Source organism: Salvelinus fontinalis, chromosome 18 (genome assembly GCF_029448725.1).
Source record: "Salvelinus fontinalis isolate EN_2023a chromosome 18, ASM2944872v1, whole genome shotgun sequence".
NCBI lineage: Eukaryota > Metazoa > Chordata > Actinopteri > Salmoniformes > Salmonidae > Salvelinus > Salvelinus fontinalis.
In genome coordinates this window covers 12,435,765-12,448,943 of record NC_074682.1, presented here as the reverse complement: position 1 = coordinate 12,448,943, position 13,179 = coordinate 12,435,765, and the positions used below count along the sequence as shown (strand labels likewise).

The window sequence follows — 13,179 nt, the reverse complement described above, 5'->3', positions numbered from 1 at the left end:
CTTGAACCAACTATTTTACAAAAGGTTCCACTGTGACAGTGCCATCGTTGTGCACCTTGAAGTATTCTGTACAGAACTACAGAAAAACGGTTCTATAAATATACATTATATTCCAGATGTATTTAAACAAATAAAACATATAGATAAATGGCCAATGAAAGAGAAGGGAGAGAAATCTAAAGCATACCTCAACCAGTACGGTGAAAGGAAGAGAGAGAGATAAAGAGAGCGATAGAGGGGGGGAGTGGGACATACAGACAGAGAGGAGAGAGCGAATTTAACATCAGAGGTGATGTCACTGGTGTCTTTGATGGGTTGGTTTAAAAGGTTTATTCAGAGAGTGATGTCCACAAAAAGCTGTTCCAGCATTTCTTCTGAGATGATGACCTGAACTGACATCAAGGACTGCAGGAGAAGGACCCAATAGAAATAACGCACACTTAATCCAGGTAACTTTAAGGTAACTAACTTTATGTTTCAGATTTGATGGTGTTTGTGTGTCAAGAAGACCATTTGATGATATGATTACATACATTGATATTGTAAACTTTTTAACTATATGTCAATCACTTTTTTTAATTTTAAATATAACATTTCTATTGTTAACATCAATCATACGTGGATGTTTAGCTATCAAATGCAAATCACTACACGTTTGTGCTTTAATTATTTATTGGTTGGAACATCAAACAAAAAATATATTACCTGAGTAAAGTTACCCATTTAGTGGATAAAGACACTTCACATTATAGCAAATATTTACTTAAATGTAGTTACATATTGCTACACTGAAAAATCAAATAAACCATCAGAACAATATAGCAAGGCTTCAAGTCTACCTCTCCTAGAGAACTCATTGTCTACTGTAGTGATATCAGGTCAGGTGCCAAGTGAGGAAAACTGGCTTCAGCGTTTTTTCAAATGTAATTTTAACACTGCCATTTCTTCTTGCTGGCCATTGTTTTCCAGAACTAGTCATGATGATGGATAGAGCTGTACTGCTCGTTTTCTGCTGTCTGGTGATGTCTGTATCAGTTGCCCCACTCTACCCATCTATTAGGTAAGAATCCAATCAATCTGCATGATAACAATTTTGTTTAAACATTTAAAGTAATTTTAATAGCATTAAAATGTGTCAAATATAAACCAACATGCTAATTTGACAAATATTGTATCTAACATGCGTTGTATGATGAATTGTCCAATATAATTATTATTTAGAAAATGTTTCTGATAATACATTTTAAGTTTGCTATCTAAAAAAAGCATGCTGATACTACTTGAGTTTAAATAATTAAATATTAATATGATTGCAACTGTTAAAGCTCACTAACCATAATGAACTTGAATTCAAAAGAGTTATTTATGATTCTAGTAGATTACTGCTAGAGCATCCAAAATAGTTTTGCCACTTGTCATATGATTAAATTACATTTTGAATCAATTAGCTTTTCATGAACCCCTAGTAGCTATGTCAGTAGTGGTGTGCATTGCCTTTTGAGTGACATTTACAACACTCCAATGTGTAAGTGTTCTAATACCAATCTCTGGGGAACAGTAACTGAACCTACTCAGTAAAATGTGTTACTAACCCTCTTGTTAAACAGGCAAATGACGCAGAGCTTGTTGAGTGGAATGATCCACACCTGAACTGCAGTTATCCCCCCTACTCTGCCCCCAGTCTCCTTGACCAGGGGCCAGGTATACACAAATACTCTCTGCTAGCTCCCTTTCCAAGAATTCAATTTTCACCCTGTGCTGCTGAAAAAAATGATGTAATGCTTCATCCCACTGATGGACGATGTAACAATGGAATGAACATGAGGTGTGGTTAGTAACAGACAAAGACTGGACTGCCAAGAGAGAGCAGAAAGAAACAGAGAATAATTGCAGCCAGCAGTCTGTCTCTGAACACCATGCTCTAAATCTATCAGGGGTCAGTGTGCCTGTCATAGTGTGTGCCCTGTCTTTTTATTATGCTAACAAGGGTCAAGATGTCTGGATTAGTCACTAAAATGTGTAACATTTGCACAGCACACTAATCACAGCATTCAGGGGCAAAATATGAGACCATTGTTATGCATATGCAGAAAAACACATCTACTGAAAATGGTCACTTGACCTAACTACAATTGAGATAATTGCATTTGAAATATGGTTGTTGTTTACGATCATTTTGAATGTTATCTTTATAACTCCCTATAAAGATAAGAGCTGCCCAGACATTTTTGTTGTTGCGATTTCACTTGGTTTTGCGAAAGTTAGCGCACCAGTGATACACTTCCTCAAGCTTGTCCTGTAGTTGCCGAGATAAAACATTAAAAAGGCCTCCATAAACACCCAAATATGTCCTTTTAGAAACGGCAACGCTCTCGGTATAATGATGCAGGTCTTTCGATGTTATACTCTTGAAATTGTTATTCCGAACTTAATCTAAGTGAAATCTCACAAAAAGTGTCTGACTGCCCACTGGGCACAGACGTCAGTTCAACGTCTAGTTTTGATTTACATTTGGATGAGCTGTCAACTAATGTGAATTCAAAAATTTCACTGTGTCACTGGATTTAGGTTAAAAGACCTAAAAAAAAAGACCTAATGCCCTTACCTTGATGACTTTTTGCAAATTCAATCAGTTGATTCAACTTCATCACATTAGATTTTTAGGGTTGAAATGTGGAAACAACTTTGATTCAAACAGTTTTGCACAGTGGGTGGACACGTCATACCATATTTATGTGACGTGTTTTTCCCCCAGGTTTGGTCAGAGGGACACGTCCATCCTGTTGACCTCCTCTATAGAGCATCCCATGCAACTGCTGGAAGAAAACAGCACACCCTTGACGCAAAAAGCCGAACTGCGGTCAGTGCCACCCCAAAATCTGAAATAGCTTTTGTTGTTATACAACAAAAAGGAATCAAGGCAATGACTGAACTTTCAAATTCTATACATCTATCCATGAAATGGTCATGTGCTCCTTCCCATCTTTCATCTCAGATCAGGAAGACATGCTGATGCTATCTTTACCAACAGCTACAGGAAGGTTCTAGGTCAAATCTCAGCCAGGAAGTTCCTACAGAGCATCATGGGAAAACGGCTACAGTGAGTAGGAGCTGTTTATGCAATCTGTCAGTAAGGATATACTATAGTTAAGCAATAAGGCCAGAGGTTTGGTATAAAGCCAATATACCGCGGCTAATAGATGTTCTTCGCACGACACAACGCGGAGTGCCTGAACAGTCCTTAGCTGCAGTATATTGGCCATACATCACAAACCCCAAGGTGCCTTATTGCAATTATAAACTGGTTACCAACGTAATAAGAGCAGTAAAAATAAATGTTTTGTCATACCTGTGGTATGTCTGATATACAACAGCTATCAGCCAATTAGCACTCAAACCACCCAGTTTATAAATAAGTATAGAAGCACTAAAAATGTTTATACTGTACTTATTCTACTCTTTCTTTTTTCAAACCCAGAGTTGAAGGCCGGAGCTATAATGTGAAATGCCAGTCAGACATTTACGAGGGCACCTACAAACAGGACCTGACATCTGTTCAGAGAAAACAGAGTTACAGGGGACAGCAAAACAATTTCAAGAAGCCAAGGTACAGTTCCCACCCAGTACATGGTTTGGAAATCATGATCTCACTGCAGACTGTAAGCCTTCAGGGCATACACATATGTTGCCAAATTGTAACATGTGAAATGTGTCTCGTGGAAATGCATAGTTGTGATTGAACTGACATTCCTACTTAAAATGTTCTCTTCCAGACTTCTATGTAGTGAATGTAAGCGAGGACAAAGTGAAGACAAGAAGTGTTTATCTCCAACCCTAATGACCTGAAAATGTCAAAATAATAAATTAAAAGCTATTTTCCTATCAAAGCTTTGAGTCAAGGAAATCAATGTCGCTCAGTTCAAACACTCTGGAAAACAATTGTACTAAAGGATATGTAACCACAGTTTTCACAATAAAGCAAAGAGATTTGATTTGAGTCTAGTGCATTAATTTGACTTCCTTCTTCCAACAAACAAATACATTTTATAGGCACTATTATTTCAAGGACTTGAGTATGATAGAATTAGTGTGTATTGCACCAATAAGAAACAGCAGTACACTGAAATTAATCCCCATTTCTTTAATTACAAAAACATCAGATTTTCTAGGACTGCCCATTTTATTCTGGGGGGGGGGGGGGGGGGGGGGGGGTCTTTATTGTAATGAGTGAATAGCTCACATCCTCCACATGTAATTCAGTGAGGAGACAAGCAAATAATTACAGACTTACGATGAACATGTCAGTGAAGCCACCTCAATCAACTTCTATCAAAAGGCCTTGTAAAATTAATGGCTACCTTCTTGATGCAACTTTTTACAAAGCAGTGGTAAGATGGGCAACATGAATGTAAAAAAAAAAAAAGGAAAAAAAAATCCATCCACATTTCATTATGAAACCACAAAATTATATCCCCAAGCCCATTATAAAAACAAATATTTTAAAAAGGGCATTTGCAAAACAGTCAAACAAAAATGAAGTGCAAGGATGATTAGTGTTACAGACCTCAGTAGGAGCATCTGTGTCAGTAAGCATCTGTCCGATAAAATCAAAGGTCTCGGTAGAGTTAACATTTACTTTCAAATGAAGTCAAACTGCATTTCAAATGTTCTATTGGATTCATGGAATAACATGCCTTTGATGACAGTCTGATGGTTGATGTGCCCTTAAATGACTCCTTCAAAAACCAAGAACTACGTAAGCATCTTGTCTCCAATCTTCGGTCATCATTTACTTGCAATTCTGCCAGAGAAGAAAATAGATACATTAGTATGTTTCTTGTACATGTTAATTATCAGACAAAGACCTTTAAAAAAATAAAATCTACAGTGAGCTCCAAAAGTATTGGGACAGAGACATGTTTTGGCTCTGTACACCAGCACTTTGGATTTGAAATTATACAATGACTATGGAGGTTAAAGTAGATGTCGGCTTTCATTTGATGGTATTGTCATCCATAAAAATCGGGTCAACCATTTAGAAATTACAGTATGATATTTGTGCGCGCATCTTTCTTACTCATCATTATCCTTTACCATGGTAGCATCCACATTAATGTAGAAGTGTTTAGAAACATTTTTACAATAAAAAAGTGACAATACATTATTTACAATTCATTTCTATTGGGCACTAAATTAAACTGAAATGAGATCTTAAAATGTAAAGCCTGCATGAGAAGTCCTGGATACACTAAAATCACATCCGACGTAAGAAACTTCATGCATTTCTTTCCAGCATAAAGATGAAGTGGACAGGATTTCTCCGCAACAGAATATGAACTGCAGAACAATGAGGATGATAGGATAATGCAGAGCTTAGCCAATGAGGAAGCGCCACACACATTGCATCTTTAGAATAACCATGTACAATGGCAGGCAATATTAAGATTAATAACTGGTGACATGGACAGGATGGAAAAGGTGAGCAAAGATGATTTTATGGTGGGATGAGCAAGACGCTGGTGAGTGAGCACTGCACCACACAGCCATGCATTATACAGGGCAATGGGGATGCACTGGGATGCAGTCCATAGAGATGCCCTTACTTCAGCCTGGAAGACTGGCCCTTTGTTATTAGAAAACAGGCCTTTACCGCAGGCTCCTATACTTTGCCAACCTACTACTTTGCTCTGCGGCAATCCTGAAAGAGAGATGTAGCAAGGAGTAGACAGGAGAGTTAGGGAAACAGGAGGGCACTATAGGAGACGGTGCCTAAAGAAAGAAAGTCAGGCTAGTCAAGTTTCATCATTTGTGAAATTAAATCAGCTGACTCCACATCAACCAAAAGGAGCATGAGACTAGAATATGGTTAAAAGGACTGGGTCAGAAAGGACAGAAGTAAGGTGCAGTAATTCCACAGTAACACTAGGCAATTAGAGCTTGACGCCTTCAGCCAGTGACACTTATTACCGCTGTGTCTCTATGGCCTTTGGAGAGCTCTACATGTGCCAGGCTTGAGGGGAAAATCACCCACACAGTTCAATCTGGCCAGGCCCTCTCATGCTCGCAGAAGACATACGCTCTACAGCGGCGGCTCCACTTCTGCTAGCCTAGCAGGGCAAGGGGCCCCTGGGGGACACACACTGAGGGGGCAGCGCATCACAGTAGACCCTTACACACGATCTCAAGGGCCCTGAGTGAACGTCCAGCAGCCACAATCGCAGAGAAGCACCAAGAGGTCCCAAAGTCCCAGAGTCCTTCTCATATGAAGAGGTCAAACTTTCTCCCTGTGGTCAAGAGCTCTCTAGGCAGAAAATCTGACAGTCAGTCTGTGTTGCGAAAGCTAACAGAAGCCATACCTCTTGACTGCTTTCTGGGCCAACATGCGGTTTCCAGCCAGGAAGGTGAGACTGCCGATGATGGCCAGGTACTTGAGGGTCTGGAACATGTTGAGGTGAGTCCAGTAGACGTACATCAGTCCCAGCATGCCTGAAACATCACAATAAACAGAGTAAAGGTGATAAACTAGGAAAAAGAGATATCGGTGGAGTGACAATGCCAGTAGTTTCCATTGTAATCCATGACTCAGAACTCCATACTCACATGCGTGGCCCACATGGAAGAGGACAGCGCTGGGGGAGAAGCTGAAGTTTGAGATGTTGGCCCCGAGTTTGAACCACTGAACAGAGAGGGGCGAGAATATTGTTCATGGACCACGGCAGTACAACAAAAGGTCTGGAAATGGATTCATTTACAATGCACTGATGCAAGCCTTTTGCAGTATGGACAATGTCATCAAGCAACGGTGTCAGAAATTACATACAGCATCACTATTGTCATTTCAAATCAAAACAAATGTTGTTAACCAAAAACCAAGGCTCATTCAGGAAGTATCAAGGTTTTATTCTAAAGGGCCTTGCTAAACAGAAAAGACAGTGAAGAGGCAGATATGAAAATGTTCTAAAAATAAACCTTTGGACCTTCAAACAATTCCAAACTTGAAGAAGTAAAGAGTGTCACCAGAATAAGCAGCAGCAGGAAGGGTGAGAGGACGAGGGCTGTGAAGGCGTTGGACACCACTGTGGGTGGCTTCTTCTCTGGCTCCCGGAACAAGTGCTACACACGACAAGAACATCAGGTCAAGTCCACCTATTTGTTTCAACGACCACGCACAACATGGACATTGGCGTAATCGTTAACCCAAAACCGTAGCAAACGGAAATCAAGTTTTTAAATTGGACAAATTCAGGTAGTTCCCGCCCCGTTTTGTTCCTAGTGAATACACCCCAGCTATTCATCTATTTATTTGTCAGGGACCACGCACAACATGGATATTGCATCAGAGTTAGCTTGGCTATATAGCTCATTTCAAGCTATGACTAGCAACCAGAAGACTAGAGAAACCAACTAATGTGTTAGATTTATATGCAAGACTAGTTGTTTACCTGGATATCTGGCTTAGGCATGTAAAGGGTCTTAGATTGGATGGCTGCTGGGGCCTCCTCATCAAGGAACTTCAAGACAACGTCAGCCACGTTCCACAGAATGGGGTTCTCCAAGGTGGCATCTCCCACAATGAGGTGGAGGGCATATGTTCCAGACATGGAGTCAAACTCAGACTTCCTCTCTGCTGTGTCCAGCTCAAACTTGTAAAGGTTCTTACTGTCAGGCTCGGCCACAAACACAACCTCCTGACCAGTTTTATGATTGTGCAATCTCACAAAGGTCTGGAGAGAAAGACAATAACAATACTCAAGAGATATAATAGCACAATGCAACGTTGACAGAATAAGAGTATGAATATAAAAATGTAGACCCACAGGAACAGCCAAATACCTGATGGGGCGTGAGCTCTACTCCAGTGTTGACATCCACTAACTGGAAAGTCATGGCAAAGTTCTGGTGGCTGTCTGCAGTAAAAGAGCCCTTGGCCTTGAAGGGATAGTCCACCCTGGAAATAAATGTTTTTATACATTTTGTGTTGCTAATGCGTAGGGCCATGAGTTTTTCCTGACCATATAACCTGCAGGAAATAACTCGGTCTAGGTTATGGGTGTGACAAGGGCAGTATTAAAAGGGCTTCATATACGAGATTGGGCTCTCTAACCTGGATGTCTTGGTGCCGATGCTCTGGTCCTTATCCACTACAGACAGGTCCATATTAGTGATGGCCACCTCAGTGGACACCTTCACTTTTAGCTGAAGGCATGTGGGGAGAAGGAGAGAGAGAGATGCAGGAAAATTAGAAATTCAAGGGAATTCATATGAAATTCACATGCAAATTTCAGGGTCATTAGTGTCACATTTATGGTGAATTAGTGTCAGAGAGAGTAAAAGTAAATGCTAGAGGTTAATTGCTTTGACACGTGGTTAAGTAACATAAAGGTTTGCAAGCTAATGAAAGCGGCAACTAAGTAAGAATCCTCCATTTTGAGCACAATGAACTGCTAACCTTTTGGCAAAAGCGTAAAGAAACTGACTTAACTTACAAGAACTGTAACTTCTCACAATTACAAATCCGAAACTATATACAGTGCATTTGGAAAGTATTCAGACCACTTGACTTTTTCCAATTTGTTCCGTTACAGCCTTATTCTAAAATGGATTAAATTGTTTTATTCCCCCTCGCCAATCTACACACAATATCTCATAATGACAAAGCAAACAGGTTTAGAAATGTTGGACATTTTTTTAACAAATAAAAAAACTGAAATATTACATTTACATAAGTACTCAGACCCTTTACGCAGTATTTTGTTGAAGCACAAGCTCAGACCGGGCCACTCAAGGACATTGAGACTTGTACCGAAGCCACCCCAGCGTTGTCTTGGCTGTGTGCTTAGGGTCGTTGTCCTGTTGGAAGGTGAACCTTCTCCCCAGTCTGAGGTCCTGATCGCTCTGGGTACAGGTTTTCATCAAGGATCTCTGTACTTTGCTCTGTTCATCATTCCCTCAATCCTGACTAGTCTCCCAGTCCCTGATGCTGAAAAACATCCCAAAAGCATTATGCTGCCACCACCATGCTCCACCGTAGGGATGGTGCCAGGTTTCCTCCAGACATGACGCTTGGCATTCAGGCCAGAGTTCAATCGTGGTTTCATCAGACCAGAGAATCTTGTTTCTCATGGTCTGAGAGTCCTTTAGGTGCCTTTTACTGAGGAGTGGTTTCAGTGTAGCCACTCATCCATAAAGGCCTAATTGGTGGACTGCTGCAGAGATGGTTGTCTTTCTGGAAGGTTCTCCCATCTCCACAGAGGAACTCTGAAGCTGTCCGACTGACCATCAGATTCTTGGTCACCTCCGCCAGCTCTAGGAAGAGTCTTGGTGGTTCCAAACTTCTTCCATTTAAGAATGGAGGCCACTGTGTTCTTGGGGACCTTCAATGCTGCAGAAATGTTTTCGTACCCTTCCCCAGATCTGTGCCTCGACACAATCCTGTCTCGGAGCTCTACTGACAATTCCGTCAACCTCCTGGCTTGGTTTTAGCTCTGACATGCACTGTCAACTGTCAGACCTTCTATAGACAGGTGTGTGCCATTCCAAATCAAGTCCAATCAATTGCATTTACAACAGGTGGATTCCAATCAAGTGGTAGAAACATCTCAAAGATGATCAATGGAAACAGGATGCACCCGAGCTCCATTTTGAGTCTCACGGCAAAGTGTCTGAATACTTACGTAAATAAGGTATCCGTTTTTTTCTTTGTAATAAATTAGCCAACATTTCTAAAAAGCTGTTTCCGCTTTGTCATTATGGGGTAGTGTGTGTAGATTGATGGGATTTATTTTAAAATCGATTTTAGAATAAGGGTAAAATGTCGAAAAAGCCAAGGGGTCTGAATACTTTCCAAATGCACTGTACCTTTTATACTTGTTGATGAGTGAACCATGCCCCCATTTTGGAAAAATGTAAACTGGCATAAACTAACAAATAATATAGAAGATTGTTTATCTTGCATGTAAGCGGGTACAAAATGATTCCCAATATATTTTATCTTGAAAAGATGGCCAGCTCACCTCAACCTGACTGGCAACCAATCGGGTGTCCCCGGTGATAGCCACAGTGAACTGGTAATATCCACTGGCTGGCTGGCTAGTCATGAAGTTCAGTTCAAAAATGCCACTGTAAAACAGGTAGAAATAATTGTTATACACTACAAACACTGCAACGCAGACATACACAAATCATCCATATTAAAAATCAACACAACTAGCAACATTAGTGCCCAGACAAATTCTAATCTTTCTGTCTATCAAACTTACTCCCTGAGGGAGAAAGGTGCCTGGGTGAGTATGACGTTCTTAGAGACCACAGCTTGAGCAGATTCCACTACCACACTGGCTGAGGCAAGAGGATTGGAGAGGACGTCAGTCACCAGAAGCTGTGGTAAAGACAAGGAGGCAGAAAGATGTCAGTGAAAAGAAAAGCATAATGTGAGAGAGAAGACCATTGCTCAGTGGATGACTAGAGCAAGGTTTCCCAAATTCGGTCCTGCTCCCACCCCGTGTGCACATTGTTTTTGGCCCAAGCACTGCACATTCAAAGCTTTATGATGAGTTGGTTATTTGAAATCAGCTGTCTAGTGCAAAAACGAAAAAACATGCACCCGGGGCCCATGCGAAAACCTTCAAATGTGTCTCAAATTGATGACGACCAAATAATGGACATTAAAAAATGAAGTGTAGTCAGTCACTGATTTAGAAACACCGGTCATAGTGGAGTATACCTGCAGGATTGGCTGGTTGTGGGAGACGGTGGCAGGCCCCTGGGCGCTGACGATGACTGGCACCTGGAAGCGGTTGTTGGAGAGGGCGGCAGCAGCACAGGCTACACTGAATGCCTCAGACAGGGATTGCCAGGACTTCTTACTGAACACAGAGTTCACGAGCTGGATCACCTGGTCCTGTGAGGAAAACAGCTCACATTAGTTCCACATGCATAGTTATTTTAAAATAGGTAGGTGTTGTTATTCTAGATTTCTATTATCAAGTATTATACAGAGGTCTAATACATGACACATGTTCAGGAACAATCCATGGCCCTACTCATGCAGCCTGCTTCCTTCAACTCCCCTGCATCAATCTACCACCCACATAAATTGAGAGAGCAGTTTACCTCTTTCAGAGGAGGCTCTGTGTCCACATGGTCTGAGAGTGTGTAGGCCGCTGTTACAAACAGGGCAGTTGCCTCAAGTCCCTCCTCGAACTGGAGGTACACTCCACCCAAGTCATCCAATCGTGCTGCAAGATCCTTAAGAGGGAGAGAAAGGTTAAAATACAACACCTCTGCTTAAGAAACCAGTTTGCATGTGAGTAATTAGTAACTTTGTAAAGTAATTTACCCAACTAAACCTGCAGCACAGCACCACCTGGTGGACTTGTGAAACTCACCTCAATCTCCTCCAGGATTCCTCCAAAGTCAGCCTGCTGGGAGAGACGGGTGGCAGTCTGGAGTGCCGTGGTGATCCTGTACAGAAAGACAAGAAAAGAACAGTCACAATACAATGACAAAACACATCATGGCTTTAGATCCATGTCATTAGGAATATCTTCTGTTCAAAAGCAGTGTGTTTGAAACGATTCAAAGTAACAATTAAGTTCAGAAGCTTATTTCTACCAGTTAAACATTGCAGATCTCACAAAATATCAAACAAATGATCCAGCAGCAAGTCTGATCCACCTGCCAGGCTAGCAGGTATTACTCACGCCAAGACGTTGTCCTCTTTAGCAATACGGGCGACCAGGGCACCGACGACTTCCTGTGAAGCCAGAGGAAGCCCTAGGGAACTGAGGGCGCTAACAGCTCTGAAGATCTGCGTGACTGTGGAGTCCTCGCTGACTGCTGCCAGAAGGATGTCACGGGTCTCATTGGACACCGGGATCTAAAAGAGGATGAATAAAGAAGTCAACAGAATCAAGCTATTATTGAAGAATTCACTGGCAGAGCATCCAAAAGCACAAAGACAAATGTTGTTCGCCAGTTCATCTTGCTGGAGGAGCAAATGACATGTTTTAGTAATATAGAATCAAGCACCCTATACAAGCACCTACCTCACAGTCTGAGATGGCCTGACTGGCCTCAGCAGCAAAGAAGAGGGAGTCGACACTCATGGGGTCCAGTTGGGCCTTCAAGAAATGACAGGCATCCTGCAAAAGGAAAAACAAGGATTTGGTGAAGTAAAAAACTGTACTAGTGTCTCCCGTGGATTTTTTCTGTAGTGGAAAACATTGTGGACGTGAATAGCAAAGGTGCAAACTTAACATTAGTGCAAACATGTCATAGGCTACATGTTTTGGGTACTCCAGTCAAGCCCCTTTACTTCAATACTTAGTAGCCCGTTTTCTTACATTTTCATCAGCAACTGAGGCTCCAAGCTTGCTTAGACCAACAATCGAGTAGTATGCTGATGCCAGGTCTGTGAAGGGTTGGCTCAGGAGAGCTTGAAGTCTAGCAACGTCTGACAGGGAAAGGTGATGGGATGGGGTCAGAGCCTGGGCTCCGAGAGCCACGGTGAGGAGGAACAAGCTGAACAAACCTATGGGCACATACATGATGGTTACAGGAAATATTGCAACCGTTTTAAACGTGTGAAGTAGTTCGTAGACTCAATCATGCAGCCATTACACAGAAACTCATGCAGAACATGCCATTCCTTAACTAGAGGAACCAGCTAGTTATCTAACTTACCTAACTAATTTAACTAGCTAACGTGAGCGAGAGATTTCAAACTCACTAGACATACTACAGACAACGCTAGTTCGTATTCAATCCAATGGTCTTCATGATGACCTACCTGTAAAATACACGTCTAGCAAGATCTTTCTTGCTAGCTACGACAACTGTGTTCGCTAGCTTACTAACGTTCGCTTCCATTGGCATGGTCCTGCCACTCCAAATCCATTACATACCTGCACGCGCCATTTATAGACTAAGAAAACTCCGGTAATATAAAATCACCGCTAGATTATACTAAATTATAATAACAACCATTAATATGAAGTGTACTTATATGGTATTTAGGGCAAACAAAACCTACAATACTTACGAGGTTGGGCCATTTCTTGTCGTCTAATGCAGCGTCACCAAAGAGCCGGAAATGCTTCCGGGATCCAAGCCTTGGACACTACCATTTCAAAGACAAGGGGTGGTAATTGCATTTTCAGTCTTGGTATGTATTATTAT

The 13,179-nt window shown here is 41.5% G+C and overlaps 2 protein-coding genes across 4 annotated transcripts; one reads left to right on the top strand and one right to left on the bottom strand.

Moving 5' to 3' along the window:
• Positions 1–225: 225 nt before the first annotated feature.
• Positions 226–3,992, top strand: ghrh (growth hormone releasing hormone). Of its 2 annotated transcripts, none has more exons than XM_055868220.1 (6): positions 226–449; positions 970–1,060; positions 2,756–2,860; positions 2,996–3,100; positions 3,479–3,607; positions 3,774–3,992. In XM_055868220.1, the coding sequence occupies exons 2-6, from the start codon at positions 978–980 to the stop codon at positions 3,844–3,846; spliced, it is 495 nt and encodes a 164-aa protein (XP_055724195.1). In that variant the 5' UTR covers positions 226–449; positions 970–977; the 3' UTR covers positions 3,847–3,992. The 2 variants fall into 2 exon arrangements, with proteins under 2 accessions (XP_055724195.1, XP_055724194.1); XM_055868219.1 differs by having other exon boundaries at positions 226–460.
• A 201-nt stretch (positions 3,993–4,193) lies between these two features.
• On the bottom strand, positions 4,194–13,121 carry rpn2 (ribophorin II). 2 transcript variants are annotated; one of them, XM_055868217.1, is made up of 17 exons: positions 13,043–13,121; positions 12,345–12,532; positions 12,048–12,143; positions 11,703–11,878; positions 11,388–11,463; positions 11,113–11,247; positions 10,724–10,900; positions 10,260–10,378; positions 10,014–10,119; positions 8,105–8,196; positions 7,834–7,948; positions 7,443–7,724; positions 7,018–7,113; positions 6,601–6,676; positions 6,357–6,486; positions 5,604–5,698; positions 4,194–4,801 (listed from the first exon to the last, which is right to left on the bottom strand). In XM_055868217.1, exons 1-16 carry the CDS (start codon positions 13,053–13,055, stop codon positions 5,647–5,649), a joined length of 1,929 nt encoding a protein of 642 aa, XP_055724192.1. In that variant the 5' UTR covers positions 13,056–13,121; the 3' UTR covers positions 4,194–4,801; positions 5,604–5,646. The 2 variants fall into 2 exon arrangements, with proteins under 2 accessions (XP_055724192.1, XP_055724193.1); XM_055868218.1 differs by lacking the exon at positions 5,604–5,698.
• Positions 13,122–13,179: the final 58 nt, after the last annotated feature.